This window comes from Neolamprologus multifasciatus, chromosome 6, assembly GCF_963576455.1.
Source record: "Neolamprologus multifasciatus chromosome 6, fNeoMul1.2, whole genome shotgun sequence".
NCBI classification, from domain to species: domain Eukaryota; kingdom Metazoa; phylum Chordata; class Actinopteri; order Cichliformes; family Cichlidae; genus Neolamprologus; species Neolamprologus multifasciatus.
In genome coordinates, this window is record NC_140444.1 from 9,078,224 (window position 1) to 9,105,570 (window position 27,347).

The 27,347-nt window shown below is 42.8% G+C and overlaps 1 protein-coding gene across 2 annotated transcripts in view; it reads right to left on the bottom strand.

Moving 5' to 3' along the window:
- The window catches only part of LOC146516350 (BCL11 transcription factor A-like), a 32,143-nt gene extending 4,796 nt beyond the window's left edge, over positions 1-27,347 (bottom strand). The window contains exons 1-2 of one of the 2 annotated variants that reach the window (XM_085162921.1): positions 25,888-27,347; positions 23,766-24,158 (exon numbers count right to left, since the gene is read on the bottom strand). In XM_085162921.1, the coding sequence (XP_085019047.1) occupies positions 23,766-24,158; positions 25,888-25,933 (439 nt within the window). In that variant the 5' untranslated portion in view covers positions 25,934-27,347. The remainder of the gene's footprint in view (positions 1-23,765; positions 24,159-25,887) is intronic. The other variant, XM_085162920.1, reaches the window with a different exon arrangement.

Consider the following 27,347-nt stretch of genomic DNA (forward strand, 5'->3'; position numbering starts at 1 on the left):
GGTGGGGAGGCTCCAATGAAAATGCATTTCATGCATTACTTTTCTATTTCTGATATTTCATGCTTTATGGATTTATTTAAATCCTCTCAGGTGAATAGAAAAGGAGAAGAAGGAGAAAGAAGAAGTGAGAGATATGCAAAATAAGAAGCATCCGCCACTTGCAAATGTGCTCCCTCTTTCATCTTTGGGGTTTCTTATCATTTCTTCCCTTTTTTCTTCTTTCACTTGAGGGCATTTTTTCTGAAGTCATTTGCCAATGCTGAACCCAAACCATGGCCATACTGTGTTTGAAGAGGGAAAACAAGGGAGCGGGAGAGAGGATGATAGGCTATGTGTGCCTGATTGAAACTATGGGTGATCCCTAAGATGGTGGATGGAGAGTTTTGCATGTTTTAAGCCTTCTACTGTTGAAGTAAAAGGGTGAGAGGGGCCAGAAAAATATAGTGACAGTCTAAAAGAAAGAGGAGGGATGTGGTGGATGAGCAACATAGGGAACGGATTGGTGTTTTTTGGTTTGTTTCTCTATCTTATGTGTCCAGAGTCAATGTGGCCCCCTCCGAACAATCTCACTTAAAGACCAGGACACAGCTAAAATGTGCACCCAATCAAACCTCCACACAAACCTTTTTCTCTTGACTGAAAAGAGTTGGAAGGGGGTATACTGGTAAATTATGGATCATTACAATCTGCAAAAATTACAGTTAATTGCTGCCACCTGCAAGGGGCTTTGACCCACTATGGAATTTTTCCATCATAAAAAAGCCATTTGCCCATACACATATTTTCTCCCTCTCTCATAAGCACAAATAAAATGTGCCCATTACATTAACTGCTATATGTATGTTTCCTTATTATGTGTGTGTTTTTATGGCTTTAAGTAGAAAGCCCCGTGTCACTTGTAAAACAGTTGCAATAACCTGGCCTCTCCCGTTCGCTTTGCTTTGATTCAGTCTACACACTTCCTCATCCCCGTCTTAATGTGCGAGCACACAGCATATATGCATGAGGGGGGAAAACAGATTAATTTTTTTTGTTATTGTGAAGGACAAGAAAGAAGGAGGGGCTGGCTGGAATGTGAGACGTCCATGTTTTTAGAGGAAAGTGAGCACTAAAGGATCATGGAAGGAGGCAGGGGAAAAGGAAGGGAGCAAAGGAGAGAAGTGTGGCGTGAAGGAGACATTCCTAATGACAACCCACCATATTTCTGAAGGACACAAGAGCCACAAGAATGCACTTCAAAGCCAGTATTCAATTCATTTTCTTATGCATCAAAACCAGCATGTCTTGTGCTATGCAATCACTACTCCATCTATAGACATTTGACAAACTGTGTTCATGCCACAAGCAGTGATGATAATTGTTATTCCCATCTGAGCAGCGGACACATTGATGGGCATCAACAAGCCAGACCAACACATGCCCAGATTTACAACAATGGCAGAGGAGATATCTAAATAAGCCCACTATTGTCCTTAATAGCTGTCCTCAAAGGGATGGAAGGACAGCTTTTCAAAAGGATAAAAGACATTCTGACGAGGCGTTTGATGGCCTTGAAGGGTTTTTTTTTTTTTTTTCCTTTTTCTGCTTGTATGGAGAAGCACGAAACTGTGCGAGGGAGGAAGGATGATCTTATAAATGAGTCTGTCCTCTAATGGAATAAAGGAAAGCTCTCCCTCGCTTTCTCGGTCCGTTTCTCTTCTTCTAGTAACTTTAAGTCTGAGATGAGTTAGGGCTGGAGAGCAGAAGAGCAAGAGAGCTGGAGCTAATGCCGAATCTACACGTCCCTTTGAAATAGGATCAGCAGAGAGGAGAAACCACACTGACAACCCCTTAGCTGCCATTTCATGGCAGGGGCTGAAAGAAGACACTGTGAAGGAAAGAGGAGACAGAAAGAATATAGAAGAAGTGAGAAAGGGCAGGTGGTTTGGGAGCAAAAAGTTAGAAGGATGACAGAGAAAAGAAAAATAGAAAGTAGAAGATACACAGCCAAAGGAATGAAATGGGAGGTTAACAATTCCTTCAAAGCCTTTCGAAGCATTGCAACACAAAGCAGCGGGAGGCTATTATTGTGATATTAATGGACGTTGCACTGATATCAGAGAGAAAGGATTTGATCTAGGGGTAGGCCTGTTGCAAGGACAGAAAAGAAATTATGATAAGTCAAAGAGAAGATAAGGTAGCCTCGCAGCAACACTCACAAAACATCGTAGCCAACAATTTTGACCAAAGTCATACAGAATCCAGAAATTCTAGGCAACTGAGGAACACATTGCTTGTGCATATTCCTCTATCGTTAATGGCCCATTTCCCATAATTAGTCTTACTTGCACTCTCTCAACAACATGTACTTAAACAAAGAGTAGCTTTACCACCCTGTTCCACTTTGTCCCATAAGCCCAAACACTGGCAAAAGCACAACAAAATCAAGTAACAGACACAAAGACAACCCATTGACCAAGTGCTGCCAAGTTAAAGATGCACTGACACCAAAATGTCAACAGCTTTCTCTTCCTCACCCAACACTCTCAAATGTATTGTTTACTACTATTTAGCCATACAATAAAAAGTTAGCAGACTTACCATGACCTCCATTTTTATTTTTATTTTTGTCCTTGACCAGTTGCGATAGTGGGCTGAGCCTGTCCTGGTGTGACCATGCAGCTTTCACTGATATTGGTCATTTAGCTAATGGAGGAATGGGCTAACAGGATTAGCTTGCTTGGCTTCCAAAGGAGGAGGAAGCCACAGAGACAGAAGACACGAGGGACACAGTTGTGTCACTGCCATTTCTCAAAGTTATCAGTCGCTGTGGCTCGAGAGAGCACTCACACACACCTGAAAAGTGATTATGCTAATAGAAGGTCTTTGCCAATATTCATAAGTGTTTATAGGTGTTGGAGTGAGTGCCTCGGGAAGACGGAGGGTTGTCAATACAGTGCCTCTTAAGAGTGCCTCGGCCGTAACTCCTGTTAATGTGATTACCACTCTGTTTATGTCATTAGGGTATTCACAGTCAGGGACTGGACAGGGGTGAAGGGTGAAGCAGGAAAGGAGAGGTTGAGGAAAAAGATGGGGGAGTAACAGAAGCTCACAATAGGGGCCTTCTTGGTTTACATGACTTTCAGCTCAGTTAACAACAGAACTGTAATTTTTCATTAGCAGCTTTAGAGACTAAGAGAAGGATCTGTCATATGTCTCATACATGTTATCACCTTAACTTTTTTCTCTGTCTCTGCTTTTTTTTTTCTTTGTGTGTGTGTGTGAAACCTGATAGAGCAAATGGAGTGGCCTTGACCTTCTTTCTTACTTCTACGTCTCGATCTGTTTGTCTGCGTTTCTCTGCCACAGCCACATACACCCAGCTCTTTGTCCCAGCCAGGCTCGTTATGGTGCGCTAAGCCACTGGCCACAGACAAAAGGCTTGTTTGACAAACACTTGTTCCTGAGACAAAGCCGGATGCAGGAAATACAGTTTACTAAACAGAAAACCAGCCAACACTGACTGGTGTTGGAGTCACACATTATACAGTATGGGGAAGCTGACCACTACTCACTACATAAGGCACAAATGTAGGGAAAGTGAAAAGGAGACACACAATGAGCGGGAGGGGGAAAGAATGGAGAGCTAAAACAGAAAGGAACGGGGAAAGACAGAGGTAGACTAGGAGAAGAAAAGCAGCTGGCATGAGCAAGTCAGGGGAGGGGGAGCAGATCTCTAGATAAAGATGCATGGTGGTCTTTGAAGGCCTGTGCCAGTATAAAGTAAGCTGCTGGCTGTAGCTTTGTTCCCAATCAGACTTTTACACTTCTTACCTTTCCTTTCTCCTTCTCATGAAAGGTGATAAGAGCAACAGTTGAGCTCGGGAGTTTTTTCTGAGCCACTAAGAAACCACAGATGGCACCCACACAGAGGCCAATGAATGAATGCGCCATACACAGTAGACAAATGTGTGTTCTCGTATAATTTTGTACTTTTTTTTTTGTAATCAGCACGCACACTCACTGTTAGAATGACTACATGACTGTTTCCTGTAGTATTCTGTAGTCCTGTGTATTTGCATTCAACACACTTGCCAGAATAATTTTAAATTTGCATCACTCTACGCTGTCTGTTTCCCGGCATAACCTTAGTCTTTTTGATCTTTTCTCGGTTGAACTGTGTTTGAACTGACCATCCATCTACCCGTTCATCCATCTCTCTTTCACTCCATCTATCATTCTCTCCATCCATTCATCCACTCCGACTAAGCCCAGCTGGACAGCTTCGTGTTTGGGTGCGGCTCGGGTCCGGCAGACCTTATAATAGGCAGGGCCAGCCGTGTCTCTGATGCAGATCATTATTTGCTCTCTGCTTACCAGTGACAGTGGGAGGCCGCGCACTATTGTTTCTCATCCTAGCTCTAATAGTACAGTGAAAAGACCTCTGGGCTTCTAAGCTTAACCAGTCTAATTAAATGGACCGTCGCTTATGTAAGCATCCGCAGAGATTATTTATTGAGTTGGGATCCGTTTCACAGGATCAAACCACCGTCAACAAAAGCCAATGCTCAGTGGAGAAGGTATTAAATAAAGGACGGGAATCAAAGAAACTGCAAACTGCCAAGTGTCAGTTTAAGCACACATATCCAGGTACATAAGAAGACTTAATCAAGCAGGAGTATTTTTGGACTCGGGCAATATCCCAGATGGGTGAGAAGTCTCTGAGCACTTCAGAGGGGAAATGTGAAAAGTGTTCTGTCAAAGAAAAGATATGTCTCAATAAATTGCAGCTTAGGGGGAGGATAGCAGAATAAAATAGGCTAACAAAGAGCATAACACAATATATTAGAAATCAGTGGAATACAAAAGATTATTGTAAATACACGAACATTTTTGGGCTATACAACCTTCAACATTCAGAGGAGTGCATCTCTGTCATTTCTTACAAGCATCATGTGTGTTTCAAGTGCAATGTCAAGATAGCCTTCGTATAACATGAGGCCAGAGCCTGAGCTTCACTATCTCTGCATAGCTCAGCTTATGACAGGCTGCCGTCCCTGCAGAAAGGATGGAAGGGGACCAGGGAGGTCGACTAGCTGCACATTTCTGCATAAATCTCTAGATAGATAGCATCAGGAGAAGAGAAACAGGGGAAGGAGGCAGGCAAGCAGCAAAGGATGATAAGGCCCCCGGGCAGGGCATTCAACACTGTCAAAACTGTTTCGTCTCCGGCTATTGGATGAGTGGAGCGCGTTATGAGCCTGCATACCATTTGCCAGGACGCGATACGGCTTCACCGGAGCATACAGGCCCCTGTGTCTGACCTCCCCCCCACTGCATGTCTTCACAGACATGTAGGAAGATGGACAAAACATCACAAATGCCACATGGAAGCAATTCTGAAGATCTAATGTATGCATACTGAAGTCACGTTACCAAAGAGCTTATAGAAAAGCTCTGATAAACGGAGCTATTGACTACTCTGAGCAATAAGAAGGCAGCATATTACAAGTTTAAAGTTTGGAAACACAAAGTGCAGACCTGAAAAACTGTCTTACTTTAAATAAAGCCTCATATCTGTGTCTTTATGTGCTTTTGCTTCACTTGCTTCTGGACAGAGCACAGAATGAGCCAGGCTGCAACATCCTTGTATCGTTTATGAAATAGCAATTCTTTAAAGACAGTTAAGCAGTCTCCTATCTACCTATAAATATACTGAAATCCATGGTAGCTTAAAGAACAGGATGCTCTCTTGCAATAAACACTCCAAATTCCATGAACAATGGAATGTTGAAATGTTGAATTTCATGGTATTTTATTGTTTGTCTATATTCCTCTGGAATAGGGACTAGGGTAAGTGAAATGTGTGGATGTATGAGGCAAGATCTGCATTCACTACCATGTACTCCTAGATGGACTTGCACAAACAGCCAAACATAAATAATAAATTAAAAGTCGGGGTAAAACACAAAGCAGATGAAAAATGAACACGAAGTTGGCCTACGTTTAAGACGAAGAGAAGTTTTCTCTCATCTACAGGCACGGACCTGTAGTCTGTGCATCTCTGGACATCCGAACAGATAAAAACAGCTCCACACACTGTAACACACATACACACAGTGTATCTGTCTGGACTGAGTAAACACTTAAGCCTGTCTAAGGTTGAAGTCATTCCCTTTTTGTCCCTGATGCAGCCTGCATGCTCCTCTTTCCATCACGCTATTTTCTTAACACGCTCTGATGACAGCACTGAAAGAGGTCAGAGCAGGTCTTTCTCTCGCAATCACACACACTCTGTAACCCACCCATAGCTTCTCCCTTGCCCCTTTCAATGCATCTATTAGCTTTTACCTTTGGCCTATATCACACACAGATACTGTAACTCACACACAAGCAAAAAAAATTCTCTAAATCCTTCTTTTCTTAAACCCCAAGGGACTCTTCACTTATAAACACCTGCGTCTCAAAATACTTCTCATTTTCTTCTCGCATGTATTTTGTGCCAGGTATATCTCAAAATGTATCCTTTCGGCCAGCGTGTGCAAATGTTTCTGACTCTCTGTTACTTTTACTTGACACAAATGGGAAGGATAAACTCTTTGCACTAATACTTCTGTAAAAAAAAATCACCACTGAAGGTGCATTTGTTTGATGGTCTTTGTGGTGGTTTTAGGCTTCAGATGCACTTGGATCAACGGTAATCTATACCAGTACTATATTTTCTTTGCCTTGTGCAAAAGTGGACAGCTTTTAGAAAACACAAAGTTTTGCCTGATGTTGACCTGAGTTGTTTGTTCATAAACACGCTCACAGTAGCCCCAGAAGCTCACAGGCATGGGTCATCATTTGGATATCAGTGAACAAGGGCTGTTTTAAACATGCAGTTATTTTTCACCCTGTCCTACCACCTCAGGGTGAGAGGACCAGGGCATGTGAGCTTGGGCCAAGCATAGCAGCTCGTTATGCATAGGAGCCTCAAGGCATTGTGGAGGGACATGGCACTTTAAAACAAGAGGGCCAGTGTGTTGGAGTGTCCCGTGGCCTGGAGCTGTGGAGGCTGAGGGTTTAACACGCGTCCCATCTGGTGTGTGTGACTGTGCACACGGTGGTCGAGTGGTTAAGGAAGCATCAATAGCCAGACTCTTTAGATCAAGGGGTGTCTCTGGGTCAGATCTAGCTCACAAATCCATTTTTCTTAGGAAAAAGACACAGTTTAAGTTACAGAATTATTTGATCGCTATCGCTTCTGTGATTTTTTTTTTTAATCTTAGCACTTATTTTACCAAGAAGAGCACACTGGAATTGAAGCTTAGGACATGAAGTTTTCTGATCCCATAATAAGGACACAGGCCCTAACAGTGAGACCTCAGTGCCCCAACCAACCACCATCCATTCTTCCAAGCCTCCATTCCCCATTACATTATTAATTCATCAAGGAGAAAACTGTGTTGGGCCATTGCTCTGCCCAGGCGCTTTCCAAATCTTGATTAAAATTGCAAAATGGCCTCCTGTTCAGCCCTAAATTCAGCCCCTTACTACAGAAGCAGGGAGAGACATAAGAGAGCGAAGAAGTGGTCAGAGATCCAAAGTGACCTATATATATTTCTTTTTGGGCTCCTTTTCTAGACCTTTACAGCAGGATTGCTCTCACTGTAGTTATTGCAGCTTTATTTGCACATGGTTACCGTGTTATTACCATGTTATTACCAAGTTGTAATATGAAGTGTTACGAGAGGTTAATGCCAAAAAGTCATATAACATTTGTTGATTTGTTTTTTATTTATTCATTGTTATTTGGACTGATGCCTTAAAATAATTTGCCAAATCAGTGATTTGAAGTTTGATTGCGCTTCATGCTAAATTATATTTTTTCTCAGCAACACAACTTGGAGGAGAGAAGACTGAGCAGGTTTAAGGCATTCAGTTCATGTACATGTAACGTTTACCATCGATAACAGTCTGTAAGATGGATGGGCCATATGCTTGGCAATAGCAGGCCACGCTTCACACAATTCTTCATCTTCGAGTCTCGCCGTATAGATTCCTGCCTACTAATTGAAGACATGTGGTCTGATCAGCCACTATAGCAAAGAATGGAAGATAATGGGCCAAACAGTACAGAATGGGACTTACAGATCAGAACGCCAACACCCATAACCAATACTGCTATTGAAGACAAATTTGGCATATATATCAGTGATGGCTTCAGTTTGGCTGCACTGCATGTGCTTTTAAAAGCATGCTTAACACAGGTACAAGTTTTTTTTGTATTTGTTTTTGTTTATTCAGCTGTCTTTTCAGTTACGTGCACACTCACACCATCTACCATCACGTGGATCTTTCTGCATATTCTCCCCGGAGGTGTGTCAGATCCTTGCATAGGTCCAAGCTGTAGTGAGTGTGATATTAATTAAGGTAGCCAACCTGTAGGTTCCTTTGTGCCCAGCTGTAAAGCATAAATCAGGCTTTTAACGAGGCTAGGGCCGTAAGATCTCAAACCGTGCTGGAATGCTACCTGTACAGCCATGCCAAAAATCTGTCTGGGTCTAGGGCTCCTATAGATTACTATGTTTATAAGGGGGACTATAGCAACCTACCCTGGGGATGGAAAGAGGGAGAGCAAAGCAGAGGAGCAAAAAAGGAGGGTGGCAAAAGGGGGAAAAGAACTGTTTCTATGAAGTCATCAGCTTTAAGTAAACACGTCGTGTTGGTGGGCAAGTGTGCAAAACATTAATTTACTGTTTTTACAAAGGCTGCGTAAAACCAAAGGTAACCAAGATAAAATAATCCAAGGCAGACTGAGCACATCAGAGATAATAGTAGTAACAAGTCCAAATTTCAGCAAGAATAATCACCAAATAAGCAACTGTATTTTACTTTAAATCTAGTAAAAGATGTTATAGAAAAATGCCAAAATGAGCTTTTACTTCTCAAAAAGAGTTGATAAGCAGGACAGGTGAAGAAAGCCTGTGTGCATTTAGTGACAGAAGGATTTATTCACAAACAGCTGCAGAACAGGACACATGCATGTACAGCTAGCTGGCAGGGAGGCGGGCTAGTTGAGTCCACCTCAAAGCCATTATTTCTTTACAGACAGGGCCAATGAGCTGAGACATTCCTCAACAGGCAGTGGCAAGACACATTAAAAAAAAAACATAGGAAATATACAAACTCATATACTTGCTGTATGCACACTGCAGAAGCAATGCATTGAACTGTGCTTTCAGGTTATTTTCACATGTATTAGACGGTACAGAAGCACTTCACAGTGCAATGCCTACAATAGAAAGACTTCTTGTAAACATTATATAAATGCATGTGGAAATGCAGACATTTGGATTAATGGCTGATCAGGGGATAGGTAGAACTGGTTCCTCAGACTGCACTCTGCAGCACCACCTGAGATTTATGGGCCAGATGTTTGTGCCATTGCTTCTCTAACAGACTATAAAACTTCATTTACAGAAGTTACTACTTGAGTAAAGCATCGACGGCCAGTTAAAAAATTTGCTATGCTGATACAAACGTCAACTTCAAATAAGTCTTCCTTCCACAGCTTCTTCCCCATGCTACTTATACAATCGCAGAATTTTTTTCTCAATTCTCAGATTCCCGAGATCCACCTTGTCATTTTGAGAAATCATGACAACTGACACAAGGGTCAGCAGACTGGTTGTGTTTCATTCTGAAAAATTAACTTTGTTTGCAGAAGGTTAACCTGCATAGCTCCTCATTCCATACATTTCTAGCTGATATAGTGTAGGCCTATAGAAAATAAAGGCAAGTTGGCTGAGAATGCTTTGCAGATGACCTAAATGCTATCTCATGTACCTTTGACACCGCTGTACAGATATATAAAGACATAAAAAGATATGTTTGCTCATAAAACACATGCCCTTTATTGCTCTCCCCCAGTTTCATCACCTCTACAGTACATGGAGGGGTAGCTGATGAAAAGAGGAATTAAAGGCAATGAGAGAACAAGGATATTATCAGGAGAGGAAGGGGTGTAGTTGAAGGGTGTCAAGAATGGCATAAAGAGCTGCAAAGAAGAGAAGAATGGAAAAACAAAAGAGTGGTGGACAGCTTTACACTGCAGCACCCCATTCTAGATTACATTAGTGGCAGCTGCTTCCTTTGTGTGGTTTTATGGCCTAGTCCCAAGAAAAAGCTGCTAAAATTTCATTTAATCTGCAGCACAAACTCAAGTGTCTGTCAACCACTCAAACAAGGGGTCCTAAAAGCACCATGCTCTCATATAACTCCGGCAAAATAACGCTAATAATATCTCTCTCCGTAGCCATACAGGCAGACATTTTGTGTAACCAAAGAGGGCCTGCGTGTGCTGCCCGTGCATGGGAAACTGGCCCACTCTTTCAGTCCAGGGGCAGGCCTTTAATGGTGGGTGAGGGAGCCAGACAACATCCCCCCCCCCCCTTTATCTTCACCTCCTGTTCATCCTTCCAAAGTCATTAGCTTATGTTAATCACTTAAACTACCAGGAATGACCCCCCCAATTTCATTTATACTTAACAGCTTTCATACTCAACAGCAGATGATGACACAGCTGCTACAACCGATTTATTTAGGTAAAATAACTGTACAGACAAGGCTGAATTTTTTGTTAATTTAAATTTACTTCTCATCAAACGTGTTATATTTTCTGTGAGAATAAAAAAAAATCATATTTTTGTAACTTAGCTTAGCTAATTTTTTTTTTTTTACCATAGCTGTATTATGTAAAGAGAAAGGCTTCTGAATAACTTATGGCAAAAGTTGTCCAATGTCTAAAATAATTAAAATCATGCCTAAAGGAGTTATGACAAATGAAGAAAAATGTGCAAATCCAAAACCAGGGTTATCTATATTTCAGTTATCTCAATATCCTGTTCAAAAAGATCCACAAACCAAATATTTTATTAGCTGTGCTGGCCGGACGCGAGGATGGAGCTTTGACGGCAGTGCTAACTGACAGAATGCAGCAGCACAGGCAGCGGTTAGAGGCAGCTTCCTTCCTGAGCTTTGGGATCACAAAGCGACATGTCCACATGTATATCTTGCCATGTGACACCACTGCTGAAGCTTAAGGCAAAAAAAACACAGAGAGAGAGGGAGGGAGGGAGGGAGGGGAGGGAGAGGATGAGGAGGAGTTCTCTCCGAGATAAAAAAGATTGCAACATTGAAGAGAACTACGAAGATCAGGGAGAAAGAGGTAACTGAGAGAAAAAAAGAAAATACCAAAGTACCAAGCGTACTGGAGATGGAGTACTCCTCTCCATCTGTTTAAATGAGGTGGATCTCAGTCTCACTTGCACATTGCTCATCCACTCAGGTTTGACTTAGGCTTAAGAGACTGACATCACTGTGTGAGGATAATAACAATGAAGTATGGCCTCCATATAGACGGAAAGAGCTGTCAGTCTTTCTCCTCGTTTGACTGGACAGGCATGTGCTTATTTTCACAGTCATCTCATGGACTTCCTAGAATTACTGTAATGCTTAGGATGTTTTTGCTATTTGTTAAGTTTGATTGAGTTTGAGGAAACTTTTCAAAACAAGTACACGCTCCAGTTTATCCTTCAAGCTGGGCTCCTCCAGCTGCCTGGGAGCTTCATGGTCCTGCGCAGTATCTTTGCTGTTCCTAGGACTGTCTCTTCTGGACAAAGATCTCGGATATAAATATATATATATATATATATATATATATATATATATATATATATATATATATATATATATATATATATATATATATATATATATAGATAGATAGATAGATAGATAGATAGATAGATAGATAGATAGATAGATAGATAGATAGATAGATAGATAGATAGATATGTGCAAGATTTGCACAGTACAGTTGCAATTATCTTCTCATCTTAGTTTCTCCAAGAAAGCTGTAAATATATTTTCTTTAAGCCCATGCTTCCTCTACTGAGACTGGTCAGTTAATCAAAGTGACATTAAGCAGGAAGTTGTGCGCTCAAGACTGATTGCTGAATTTAACATTATTTGCTTGGCCAAGGCTACAAAAGCACTTTGAAACCACTGACAGCAATTTAATTCATATGCTGGCTCAAAAAATATGTTAATGGCCATTCAGTCTTACCTTTTCAACTTAAAGCAGTATTTACAGAAACCAAGTAAAATGAGAGAGAAAGAGAAAAGAAAGCTACACCGACACAAATGAGTGTTAATGAAGACATAGTAAAGCTGTAGGGGGGGGGAGGCGGAAGAGATCGGCGAGGGCAAATTAACCTTTTTAATTGGAGAGTGGTAGCCCTCTTTGGACCCTGCAGTTGGATCCAGAGTGCTGACAGATGATGAGAGGGAAATGGCAGGCCTATTACAGGCAATCTGGCCCTGCAACTTGGCAGACCAATGCAGTACCAGAGCCTGGGGAGAACAGGGCATGTCCAGCACAGAAAGCACTGCCAGACCGTTCACCAGCAGAGAAGGGCTTGCCTCAATAAAGGTATAAATAGGGAATGGTTATCTTGGCACTTTGAGCTTTGGGGCAAAAGGTTGTCATAAGGGAATCTAGTTTCTTGTCTGATAACAAAATACTACCTGGTCAAGAAAACGGAGAAGGGCTCTGCTTTAATGAAAGAGAACCAGTTTGACAGGTCTCAGAGAAGAGAAGGGCCTGAGTCGGAGGCGTGTGTGTGTGTGTGTTTGTGTGTGTGTGTGTGCGTGGTGGAGGGTGTAAAAAAATGCACACTGAAAAATTCACACAACATTTGTGTTCGCCTAACTTTGTTCTCGTGCACACGCATTTTCAAACCCACTACTTCTGTCCTGTGTTCACATAGGAGCCAGTTGCAAGAGAAAAACATCACAGAGGATAACTTCCTGACTGTCTGTGTGTCTGGATGCGAAAAGCATGTTTATGTCTGGGGATACAAGGAAAACAAACATCAAGGTCAGAGAAGCTGGAGTCTGTCCAAGCAATAGATAGCCCCTTCTTAACAGGGCTGAAGGCTTCTTTAACATACACCCCCAGGGGGAAACCAGGATTTAGACAGAACCCTTAGGCAGGATTTCACATTGAATATCTGGACTCCTATGCCATTAGAATTATTTGCCAAGTTGAATACTTTTTACATGACATATGAGAGACACTCGTAGGTTAATAGCATGATGTCATAGTAAAGGGTAGTGATCTAAATCTCATTTGAATGAAAACTTTATTATATTTATAGAATGAATCAACATTTCATGGTATGTTCCCTACGCAAGATGCTAACCTCCTGACTCATTGTCTTGCTGCCCAGCAGACAGTTGAGGTAAACATAATCCTGACGCCTAGTCTTCAAGGCTGACCCCATTAGAGAGGTACCCATTGACATCTCTAGGTCATCACCTTTAAAAATGACCAATCTTTGTCTCTCCTCCTCCATCCCATCTTTTTGTCCCATTTTGTCCATCCCTGAGTCCTCACATTATCCGTTTCTGTTTTCTTGTCCATCTATCTTGAATTATGTATTCCAATGCATTTCAAACAAGACGCACATCATGCACACACATCCAAAGGATGAATTAAGGCCTCACAGTCTTTACACGTCTTTATGTATGCTTACTCAAGTTATGGCCATCTCTCAGCATCTGCTTGAATCTCATGCACACAAACACTCACATATTTCTCCATCACTCAGTCTTTCTGGATGTCTGTGTCCACACACACACACACACACACACATACACACAATACACACACACACATACAAATACCAGACACATGGCCGAAGAGAGCAGGCTACCATCTGGGAGTAGTGGCCGGCTTTGTCTGAGGGGGTGAAAGCGCCAATAAGACTCCCCTTTAACACGCACACACATACACACACACATAAACCATACACACAACCCTTGCAGCAGCCCCCATCACCCTCCCCATCCAACTGCTCTAAGTGTGAGAGCTCTTCTCATACAATCTGCACATATACATATGCAAATTTGCAGGGGGCATTATAAAAACAGCCATCATCTCTCTCTCCCACACACACACACACACATACACACACATATAAAAGCAAGATATTTTTTTGGCCTCCGCACCAAAGTAGCCACACAAGATTTTTGGGAAAGAAAACATGTTTCTAAGAAATAGAGCAATAGCTTGAAGGCTGAAAGTAAAGGGGGGAGATAAAAAGAAGAACCTTCTTTATAAATAACAAACTAATGTGGGCATGTGTGAAATACATGCAAATAGGATTGCACACATTTACATGTAGACAATTAAGTGCATACACTCACAGTCATGCAAATATATATTATCCACATTTTTTCCTGCAGCATGCATGTGATGGGTACGTATAATCACATCTATTGTCCTTACATTAAAACATCACACTTGTCTATTTTTGGATTCAAATGTGAACTTGTTTATAAAATCACTGCATTTATATTCATCAACTGTTTCTAAACTTGAGATCACTGCAATTAAGATGTTTGAGACAAGATAAGAAAATCTGCACTTGAACTTTAAAGATTTTCTCTGGTGTCCATTTGTCATAATCAAATAACAAAAGGCTCTGAGCGAGAACAGAAGAAGAGAAGAAGAAGTGAGGGAGAGAAAGTCAGGCATCAGGTAAAAAAAAAAAAAAGAAGAGTGGCAGACACCTGCAAGGCTAGCTGAAAAGGTGACACCTAATCCACTCCTTTTCTTAAACATCCCCATGTCTTCACAACCAACCTTTCACACAAGTATCACACCTTTTAAAAAAGTCAGTTTTCTCACCTCAGCATTACGCACTTCTGCTTGAGTCGTAACCCCACTTTTCGCTTAAAATTATGAGTATGCGAGCGGCCAAAAATGTAAACATCTTGTCAATCACAGAAGCAATTTTATTAAAATTATAAATATTCTAAAGAGGGAGGCTCTGTTTTTTTCAAAACCTGCAATCATAAAGTGACAAAAATGTGGCATCCGAGAATTCCTTAGATGTTCGTGATGTGACAGAGCCTTCTGATCTGCCATGCTGAGGGAAGGTTTGTGTGCGAGCTGAGAACATGTGAAGTAGAATCGCGAACAGCTTGCTCTCAAAACTCGAGGGACACATCCGAGTCATAATTAGGAGAGAAGTTGCGTCCACATTTTTTACAGCTCACACAGACAAACACGTTCCCCAACGCCGACACATACAGTATGCTATATGGAATATGGCTGCAACTGACGCAGGCGGTTTTTCGCCCACACAGCACAACGGTCCATTATGTGCATTTTCCACATTAAATTCTTTCCCCCAATCTCGTGTTTGCCGTCATGTTTTCAGTACACAATAGCAGCAGTGGTGTTAAGCTAATGTTGCCCCATCAAGAGGAGAGCACCAACAACAACCAAACACTTTTCTCTCCTCTTCCCACCCTGTTTGCGACCGGATCCATTCGTCTCTCGCTTTGTTCCCACGCTCCCCCGCTTCTTTTTTCTCTCCTCTGCATTGTCCTGTGCCCTCAGGTTAGAGGTTCTCTCTGTTCCTTCCACTAAAGCCTGGAAAACAGAGGAGGAGGACGAGGATAGAGAGAGAAGAGGAGGGCTGAGCAACAAGGCCCGTCCGTCTGCCTCCTTCGGCCTGGCTGACTAACCGGTCTGAACTGGTTCTGACATAGGTGAACCAGAGACGTGTCCTGTTTCGCCTCTGGACAAAAAGGAACCATGGTGGCATTCCATCCACGGTGTGCAGGTACCAGGAAAGTGTACATCTGTCTATGTTTGTGCGTGTGTGAATATATGTGCATGTGTGTCTGTCTCCCAAGACCTTTGAGGCCTGGACCATTGCCAAGTTCATCTGTTAATGGACAGCTACTAGGAAAGCTCCCCCCCTCCCCTCCCCCCCCTCCTCCCTCCTCTCTGTCTCTCCAGCAGCCGTGCCTGCTCACGACCCCCCCTTAACCTCCCCAACCCCCATGCAGGCCTGCTCAGACACTAGCCCGGCCTGCAATCTCCCCTCTTCGTTCCCCTGAAAGCTATATCATTCTCTTTCTCCCTCTCCTCCTCACTGCCCCCCAATACTATGTGCGTCTCCTATTCAAGATAAACAGAGTGCTTCAAGTTCAGGGGACACCCTGGGACCCTTTAACAAAGCCATCTATCATGCTGTCTGCCCAAGCCTCCTTTGGACATACTGGGCCTTGCTGCTGCTCCTGCTGATGCTGTTATGTCTCTCTCTCACATGTGAATGAGACTATGAACATCCGTACGCTGGATATAAACCATCCAGGCAGCCTATTAACTCTAACTAGGAACTTGCTATAGCTGATCGGGATCTTGATAATTTCTGTAATGTGTTTCGGGCTCCTCCACAACCACGGCAAAGACAAACTGACAGCTTGCTCACCCACCCATCCAAAATGAGACAAACTCCCAATAAAAGGCATGCCACAGAGCGCACACATGTAAGCCACTTTCTCAACACACCTTGGAGACAGACATTGCTGACCTCTCTCTGATTCCCCTTAAGTCAAAACTGTGGGACGATTAACCAAACTGTCAACAGCTTAATAGTCTGGGAATAAGAGGCTGACAGTAGGTCTCGAAGCTCTGTGTAAACACTATGGAGATTATGAATGGGACATGAGAGGGAGAAAAAAAGAGCGAGGGGAGAGAGAAGAAGAATCATATCTGAATGAGTATCCCTCTTCACACAAGCAATATTTTATGGATCAAAATATCTGGGTGGTCTGTCATACAGAAAAATGCAGTGACATGACTTTTCCATTTGTAATTATATTCTCTGCTTTTTTTGCTATATATACACAGTTGGAAGCAACAATTGTGAAACTGTAGCAGAAACGAGCGAAAAAGGAAAATAAGGTTATAATTACTTTAATTTGATTTTTTTTTTTTTTTTTTTTTGTTTCATGTCCAGTAAACCACCTCTACAAGCTCTAAATTAGATATTTGGATTAGAGTTTAGCTCCTGAAGTGCTAGTGAGGACTGTTTTAGGAATATTTTCAAGATAAGATGCATTATTTTATTTTATTTTATTTTTTTAAGCTGCTGTGACCAGAGCTGGGCAATCAGCACAGTTGAGATATTCAAATCGTGGTCACAGAAACACTTCTGCATTTTATTTCTGTCTTCCTGCCTCGTTTACTCCCTCTCTTACACATCTTTCTGTTTGTTCTCATTTATTTTTTCCAACAAACAGTCACAGCAGTGGCCCCAAAAGCCCAGCAGCTGCTGTCCTCTTTAGCCTTCTAGAGAGGTGGACTGGCCTGCAGGTTTTAGAGTGCTAAATTATCCATTAGATGTTATCAAGTTGTAGCAGGCTGATGCCATTCTGCTAGGAACCATCAATCTTTCATGAGTCCCAGACACAACGTGCATTGGGATGCACTATCAGAATCTCTCCGCTCCCAACACAGCACCCCTCCCTATCCAGCTGCACGCAAACTTGGGTACATACACATAGTAAAGTTGACATCCACACACAGAGTCAACAAATACGCATGCTGACATAAATGCAGTGAGGTACACACTCTTGCACTCAAGCTCTGCAGAAACAAGCAGGATGGAGCTTGCTTAGGGAACATCCAATTCTACAGCTTTTACATTTCTTTTTCTTTCTTTTTTTTGCCCCCTTCTAGCTCACCCCACTTTCCCCCCGAAACAACACTTTGAGCCAAGCCTCAAAATTTACGCTGCCTAAACTGTGTTTCACCACCCTTCGCACTAGGTTCCCTTGCACTCTCTTCTTTTATTTTCTCCTCTCTCTCTCCCCCTCCCTCCGATTCTTGCTGTGGCCTGGCAGGCAGGCAGGGCAGACATGTTCAGAATGTGCTTCGGTAATGGGCTAATCAAAAATGCAAAACAATTGGCAATTACCGTGCAGGGCCCTAATGGTCATTAGAATTTACAACAAGGTAATGAACTGAGAGTCAGCTCAGTCCATGCATATTCATAAAGCAATCAGGCCTTTGAAGATTAAAGAAGCGCTTCAAATTTAAATGAGGGCGCCAGCATGTTATCAGTGAGATTCAGCCTGCAAAAGTAAAGGGTGCCTGGGACAGGAGTGTGCATTTATGAGTGTGCGTACATGCGTGTGTCTGTGCGGAATGATGGCTGGGGGTCAGTTGTGGAAGTATGTGTGTGCATGCATGCATCCGTGCATAAGTGATCACCTTGTGTGCATCGCTCTCATTTGTGTGCAAGCTTGTGCTCGTATGCTTGTGTGCAAAGCAAACTGCAGTATGCCGATACCACCTTACAGCCTAAATTTAATCTAATGACTAAATCAAGATACTCTCAAAAGTAAATGAATTAACTATCTTCTGAATGTTTAAAAGATCTGGGATTTGAATCTAAGATGAAATGTATGGTTAATTTGAGCTATTAGGAGGCAATGCATTTCTGAGCACCCACCAAGGAATATACCAAGAATAAAGGTTGGGAATTTTCACGAGTGCAGCATCAGATAGAAGGGCCCTGTGTCCTGTAACTTTGTGGTTGAGATGAGGTGGGCAAGACTGAGCTGTCCGCAACCATCCAACCAAGTTCAAATGTACAAATAGATACACACACACACCAACAGACTCACAGTTCTGACAAGTCAGTACTGTCACTGAAACCTGTAGTGAGCCAGACTGTGGAGGAAGAAACTAGATAGTGACCAGGATCAGTGGGATCAGACTAACACAATGTCCTTGTCACTGTGGCTCTCCCATGGCCTCAGAATTATCACCTTCGGTTGGAGAAAGACAAAGCAACCATCCAACAGCACTACACCCTTAAATGCTACAGTCACAAAAGGAATATCAGAGGTTGAGATGACATTCTGCATAGAGATAGAAGCTGTGATAGTGTGTTACTCTTAGAGATACAAAATTTCCAAATCTGGTTCGGTTTCAGTGACCTAAATAAAGACTTACAGGATTATGACAAAATGGGTATTTTTTTTTTAGGAAAATATCAAAGGGAAAATTACTTTGTCAAATCTGCTCCCATTCTCACCTCAAACTAACCTGCCTACTTCCTAAAATACTACTTCTCTCCTCTCTGCTCTCATCTGCCACTTCCTGAGCAACAGCTGTATCAAAGACACTTTTTCTTCTCTGTTTCTGTTCTGTCTAAAAATAAAGTCATTAACCTGCAGGTGGTGAAGCCGGCGGCTGGCATGACAGGCCCCGATGCTGTCAGATGCCCTCTGACCCCGTGATGTGACTGCCTGCCACAGTATTGACAGGACAGCAGCAAGACATGCTTATTTCTGAGGATACTTTCTCATCCAGCATGACGTGGCTGTAGACAAACAAGAATGTTCCTGTTGTATGGCTTTGTTTGACAGTGGGTAAAGGGGATGGATGGAGGCAGTGTATGTGTGAGTGTTTATGTCTGCCTCACTCCGCAGCCAAATCTGCGAGAGTGAGAATGAGCTCTAGAGTGGACATTGGAAGGCTTTAAGAGGTGCAGACACACTAATGTAGCCAAAACTTTCGGTTTCCAGTCCCCCAAGACAAACTACTGGAGCGATGTGTGGAGAGAGGCTGTGAGCGAGGGAGGGAGAGAAAGAGATAGGGACAGAGAGGAAAGGCTAAGCGGAAGAGAGTGGGAGGGACAGAGGGGAGGGGGGTAAAATAAGGATCATATGTTTCTGACAGATCTCATCAACTCACAACACATCATGGGGCCTCTACCGTAACACATTTATTACAGACAAAACACAGGTTCACGGGAGGGGGTTTACACTGTATGTGTGCACTGTAGCATATGTGTGCATCTTTAAAGGAGGCGTGTGCACTGTTGTGTTCATAGAACAGGTGTGTGCGCATCTGTGGGTGCGTGCATGCATTTGTGGGAGCCTAGTTTTGAATGTTCACATGCATGTTTGTGTGTGTAGGTGTGTGTGTGTGTGCATATTTCAGCTAGCCTCCACCTGAATGGCCCGAGGCTGTGATGTGAAGACAAACAGAGGCACAGGAAGTCCAAGCCAGGAGCCCCTGAGGACAGCACGCACAATCTACTGCATACCTGCTCTTAACTTCACACACTCCCACTGTCAGTCATAGCCACCACCTCAGCATACGTTCTGCCTCCTAAACCCACAAAACAGACACACCTCCTCTAACTCCCTCTTAGACACACACATTTAGGCCCAGCCTGTCCCTCAGGCCCACTGCTGTGTGCCAAGTCTGGCCTGGCATAGTCCTCAGAGGGGTGTCCTCAGGCAAGGCTTGCCAAGTCAAAGACTCTTTCATGTTCAGCCTGCACGCCCAGGGTAGTAAAGCTACAAACAGCGAGACACACACACTTTTACACACACACGGAAACCTCTAAACATTTTTAAGTGGTCAAAACCACACTTATGCACACATAAATGTACACATTTACACGTACATTAGTTTCACAGCATCCGCACTCAAGATGTAAACACTCAGTAGACTTGAACACAGCCAGCACCGCTAACATTTAATCCAACAACAAAGGCTGACGAATTTCCACTGACAACATTTGTGGGTGTTTAGAGCTTGGCTTCAGCATACAAAAATGTCCTCCATGAAAAATTCATCCTAAAAACCACTCCTGTTCACCTTCATTAAAACGTAGTGGAGCCCACTGCCAAAAATAGGACTGATTTTATCACAGCCCAAAGCGACTGTAGGATCAAATTAGAGTCACTTTTTTACAGACAATGGAGTCCTTATGTTAAAATATTAGCTGGTGTCCAATCATTGCAGCAGCACGCATCTTTGCCTTTTCAGTATCAATTAAAGTGATCACCCAAACAAAAGCACCGGATATAAACTTGCACAGTGACCCATATGTCTGCTGACGCATATGCACACTGGACACAGGAAAAGATATCGCTACCAAGGAGCCCCCCCACCGCCACCACTAATGCACAATCTCCACGCACTGCCCAGCCCCCCAGTTCTGCATGACAGGCACCCAGTGTGTGTGTATATGTATTTGCTTGGTGAAGGAGGGGATATTGGAGAAAGGTGGCACAATGCCAATATGGAGCCTGCTAAATACCTTTGTCTCCACAACACACGGGGAGAAACAGGACAGGCAAGCTGCTGCAAGAAAATGCTCCACAGCCACAGAGGTGTTGCAAGAAATGCTTCTCTGTTGTTTGAATGTTTTCTTCCTCATAGAGAAAAAAGGGTGAAAGGTGGCTGCCGTAATTGACTCAGTATCGATTCAGAGTCCAGGTTACAATGGAGGCAGGGCGCTGGAAAGAAGCTGAAGTGTGAGATGGTGGTCGATTTCCACGGTTGCAGTGGCCTCATTAACACACGTGGCTACACTGGTGAGAATTCAAAAGGGTGCTAATGCTGGGATGGATAAATACAGGGCAGAACAATGTAGTAATAATACCTCAAAAAAATGTGGTACAAAATTCGTGCAATCTTTTCTTGTAATTTCTTGTAAACAGGTCAAGAAGAAGACAATATGCACTGTGGTTGTGTATCTAATTTATAAAGACTGGACTCTAATTTATTTATTGTGCTAATAACAATTGCGTTTACTCCATGAAATAATTAATGTAAATAAAAACTTTGAATCCACTTTACCGGTTTGTCTCTTTAATAGCAATTTTATGCTGGGAAATAAAAGCAGCTTTATACGCTGCAATCACATTTGCTTGAGAAGCCATCATCTGCTCTATTTCTGGGACAACCGTGGTCTGTAGACAAGCTACGATGTCTCTATGCATATCTTTAATTGTTTATCATGCAAATGACGGTACGCAGGCTGCTCTGCCCTCGTCTAACAGCTCACAGCCCCAGACTGCAGACCCAAACCCCAGCTGCAGTCATGAGACTCCCAGACGGCCTCAGCTGTCCTGTAGAGACAGACTGAGGGGCACAGCTTCATCCCGAGCTATCGGTCTATTACGTACTGCCCCTCATTCCTCAGCCCCTCACCCTTCTCATATCCCCCCCCACCTACAAGTTCAACCATTCTGGGTGTCAGCTCCCTTTAGTCAAGCAGCAACTTTCCTTAACCTAGCCAGAGCTGCTGCCTTCGCAAACTGCTGTCCATATGGAAATCCGTCGGTGTCAAATGATATTTCAGGAGTGGGGTGGAGATTGGAAGGGTCACTTTCATTTGAATGATGCAGGGGAGAAAGATGCAGGGAAATCTTTAAGGGTGTAATTTATCATACACTCGCCTGGATTGGACTGGGCTTGAGGCATGTGTAGGACCAGTATATATTGAGATGCCTCAGCTCAGTGTCAGCCTCTAACTGAGCAGGGTAAGAGAACATGGCAGATAGCATATGGAGTATGGGGTGGCGCGCTGGCACTGCCAGTCTGTATCCATCAATCTTGGACAAAAAAAAAAAGCGGTGGGACGAGGCAATATGCTTATAGGCTTATATGCAATGCATGTATAACTGATATGATGTCCTGCACAGACTCTGCAGCACAGACTGTTAATTTTGACCTCAGATTTTATAACAGGATGATAACAAAGGGTGAGGTGAGGTGTCACAACAGGATGCAATCATGCACCACATACAGTCAATTTAACCTATTCATCATTAACCCAAGGAAATCCTGACTGTTACACAATGTCCAAAGAAATGAGACCTATAAATAAAGCTCTTCGCACAGTGTTAGTGACCTCATGATATCATGTGAACTCCATTGCACGATGATCCAAGTGAGCAAGGAAAGGCGTGTTCGAACAGCTGACAAGGCCAAGAGGCATGTCAGAAGAATGTGTGTTTTTTGAGCATGTGTGCGTCCATCCCAGTTTGTGAGAAAGATTCTCAACAAACCGCACACTAATGAACAGTGGTTATTCTGTATGGCACAATGCTAAAACATTGACAACAAATAACAGTAGCCCTTTACAATGCCATCTGCAAAGCCGAAGCGCTGACTAATACAGCACAGTAGTGCTCATTATTGAAAACTGCCCTCTATGCGTTCAGCCTGAATTGGCTTCAAATTCAATCACAACTGCCCAGGCAATCAGCGCAGTCTGGCACATGCTATCAGATCTGTTAAAGGAAATGAATAAACATCAAAATGGGCTGGTCAAAATCAAACTCCACTCTATAAAACCAGTCATAAGGGACCCATGCTTGTTTGCACAGCAACTCATGTTTTCACAACAGCCTCATTTAGCCCCAGTGGACAACCAACAAACCAACTAGCTGCCTTAAGAAGTCCTTAATTACTCAAATCAAGAAAAACACTGACAATTAGTGGCTGTAGTGTTCCTCAAATAAACAGTTCTTCCTTGACAGATCAACGTAATTACATTCTTTTCTATCTCTTTAATTTTAGAATCACAGTGAGCTTCAGCAGGCGCATATTTGAGGGTACAAGAGATATGGCAGTGTAATAAGCCAGGCAGGGATAGAGATACATCTCTCGCGACCACATGAGAGAGAATGTTGAAGTCCAAAGGATCTGAGCACATCTGTGATGCAGCAACAAACCAAAAGAAACTGATCTCTCCTTTCTCTGTCTTTTTATAATCTGTTTCTTTGTCTGTCTCCACGCGTCTTTTTCGGTGCCTTTTATCAATATCCTTATTAATCTTCATGTGTATTCATGACTCTACTGAGGGAAATTCGCAACTCCTAAATGTAGCAGCAGACATTTCGCCGTCAGGTTACGCTGATTGGACACATCCTCACAACTAGAAGGGAAATTTCAGCGAGTATTTGTTGTCTTCTGTGATAAACTGTCTATGAACCTTAAAAGTGTGACCCACTCCACACAATCTAGAGCTTCAAGACTCTATTCACACTTGAATGCAAATTTCTCCTGCTCATCTGTTTACTCTTGCATGGCAGCCATGTTAAGCTTCCAGTGTGTTTACCTGTTATATTCTCCTGCTTAGGGATTATTCCTTGCAAGGGTGCAGATAAACAATCCTCATCCTGCGGTGACACCTGAACAGCCACCTCGACAGGTTGACGCACCCTCCTTTGGTGCTGATGGTGGGTCCGCGAGTGTGACGAGGATGTGGAAAGAGGAGAGGCGAGCGGGGAGGATGGTGGCCTGTCCAGAGGTTTGTCCACACAGAGGCTACCGTGGCACTGCCTCCGTTTGTGTTCAATGAAAAGCAGGATGTCAGCTAAGGGGAAGCGAGAGTGGCACTGGCCGCAGGTCAGCAGGTCCTGGTCCCCTTTTAGGGGCTCGCCCTGAGCCACTCCCAGGCTGGGGGAGTCCTGAGAGTCTTCTTCTGGTAAAACACCTGAGAGCGGCTCAGCTGGATAAGGAAAAGAAGAAAGACAGTTGTGACATGTAGTGAAGCGAGAATTGATATTTTTCTGAGTTTTCAGTCATTGGAAATGGATTCCTACATACACTGTTATTATATTTTCTTGTAAAGGAATAAGGCCGAGGAGTATATGTGCAGATGGGATTTTTAGGAAAGAAAGAAGGCAGAAAGGAAGAAACAGCACACAGACTGCTTCGATAAGGACTGACATGTTCAGCTCGCAGGCAGCAGTCAAACGATTAAGTTGCTTGACCCTCTTTATTGTGCTGCCAATCTCGCTTTTTTAATGAACCTAACACCTCTGAGAATCAAAAAATAGATTCTAATTTGAGTTCAAGATGATTGGACCCCATTTCGTTAAAAGTGCTGGGATCTCGTGAACCAAGGTTAGACATTGAGGGGTTGGATGTGGAGTAGGTCCCTGAAGTAGAGCGAGAGAAAGAGAGAGAGAGAGAGAGTGAGCAGAGAGAGCATTTTAAAAGAAGTCATCTAGCCACATGGTAAACGACACTTGGCGCCCCGACTGGGATGTTGAGATAAGATGTGATGAATTCTTGCCGCCGGTTCGGCTTTAATTCTATATCAGGTCAGATGAGAAGGTGGTGAGGGACTATGCAAGATAGGCCCTGTTACTTGTATGTTGAGTTGCATTAAAGATGAGGGAATTCACCCCTATTTTACTTATCTTAACCAGCTTATGCCATGGACACATACAAGGTGTGTGAGGTTGGTTTAGGTGGAAAGATTTTCTTCAAACCAAATAATCTCATTCTGATGTCAAGCAAGAGTGATGTGAATAACTTTGAAAGCTAAAATATAATGTGGTGTTTTTTTTTCTGATATCACACTGTGCTAGAATTTAAAGTAGTTTAGGCGAAGGTTTCCCACTGGGTTACAGCAGCAGGTCTCTTCCACTATCAGAAAAATCATTAGGTCTTTTTTTTACTGTTTTAGAGTATCATGACTCCCTGTAATACCGGCAGATCATTCATTGCATTCTACAGTCCCTCGCTGAAAACACCAAAGGGATTATTTTCATTTTAAAATAAATGCAAAAATTAAAAGGAAGCGCCTATTTAAATTTCTAATGGTGCCTTTTTGCAACACGAAAGCTGACAGTTAGCACTAGAACAGAATTTTGCAGTGTTTTCATGCAGTCTTATTTATTTTGCAAAAATAAAAAAGCAATTAATATTCCAAAGTAAATTAAATTGATTTGGGTCATAACCAATAACAGAATTATACTGGTCAAAAAAAAATCTTCATGTCATTAAACAAAAGCATATTTAAACTCTTTGGTCATTTTTTCTTCATAATTTAAGGTCTGTAACTGTTTCTTTGTAAACACTTTATTTCTGGATCCTCTTTGAATGTGAGGAATATTGTAAAGAAAAAATATAAATACATTCAAGGGAACATAAAATATGTAATAACCTACTGCTGCTGAACCGATCCTGTGCATGAGCTTGGTCAAGCAGGACAGGATAAAGTGGATCAAGTTCAAGTTCACGAGTGGCCTGTAGGACTACAATCAAATTGCGCCCCCCACTGGCAACCCATCTGACAGCTTTCCGACAAATCATAGAATAAATGTTGCCAGAGCATAATTTGTTTCAGCGGCAATAAGAAGAGCATGCAGAAATACATACAAGAATAAAGATTAAAAAAAAGCACAGGTTCTTAATTTCGATCTCTAACTTAGACTTAAACAGCCTACCTAGTCTGGAGACGTCTCCGCATTTACTGACGCGCGAAGAGTGCATTGATAAAGCAATATACTGATGAAGCTCTTAACCGACGAATGGAGCGAAATAATTCTTCGGCAAAGAACAATTGGTCTAAACTGTGCGAAGAATGTGACATTCAATCAAAATCAATGCCCTGCAGTTTTACCATACACGCGCGTAAAACGACTGTCCTTCTTTTCTCTTCCTTCATCTCAAAACAGTATCGCGCACGGAGATTTCTGCGTATTTATGCAATTTATGGATACAAATGGATTGGATATGTCGTGTTTAAACGCCAGCGGTGAAAAAATTGTTGCAAAGAAACTGCATTCCTTGTAGGTAACGCACACGAGGTCTTTGCGCTTCGGACAAGTGTGTATGTGTGTGTGTGTGTCTCTGAGTGTGTGGCGTGTGTAAACACCACTTCCCTGTGTCCAAACCAACTAGGACCTTTGTAAATGCATTTTTACAGTTAAAAGGGACCTGCACTGTAGTAGTGCTGTGGCTTCAAAAGGTGCACATGGAAACTTAAGTGAATGGCAGCAGTTGTAACTCTGTGCCGCCTTCATATAGGCAAAGGTCTCTGACCATAAAGCTCATGCATGCCCTTTAATGGCGAAAGAAACCTTGAAGGCTGTGTTATACAACGCGTTAACCAACACAAGTTGAGCTTCCCTGTCACGCTGCTCCAAAACTTCCTATAGAAGACCTTGTGATGATTATAAAGATAACCTGAAGTCTTGGATATGTTTGCGATTTGTCATTTTAGTCAGGACAGCGGTGGGTCCGTGCGTGGACGTATCCTAAGTATTAAAAGAAAGTTGCCGTATACAGAAAAAGATGGGTCACCGAGAGGAAAAACCAATGAAATTAAGTCGAAATGCAATGTATCTCCACTTACGCGAAAACTCCCGTTTGCTCAAGTGCTGGGGTTTGCCCTGCTTGCGGCGAGACATGTTGGTTTAGTGACGGATTTTCAGCTGAGTTCACATTGGGAAATCCTTTCCTACAAGGTAAACTCCAAATGAAATATCTTCATTGATGCGTCTGACAGCCAACAAGGAAAAAAAGCAATGAGCTGCTGATCATACAGAGGGTGAGGAGTAGTGCGGCGCGGGCTGTGCGGAGCTCTTCATGACTTTTTTGCAAAGAGAGAGTGATGGGGGTATAGTGAAGCCCCCTGCGCTGCAAGTTCAAGTGCGGACGTGACGTTCTGCGAACTTGAACGTCAGGCGCTGGACGAACTGAGACATACAAAACATGGGCAGGGCGAAGGCGGCCAGTGGGAGGGGGACAAGCCATAATAAAAGCCAATGGACACTCATTATGGACTACCTATGGAAGAGAAGAGAAAAAGGGAGACCCCGAAGACACCAATGGACGAAGGGGATCAAGGGGGCTGGGCTAAGAGGGAGAGCGAGGGAGAGAAAGAGAGACACTGTTTTACAAG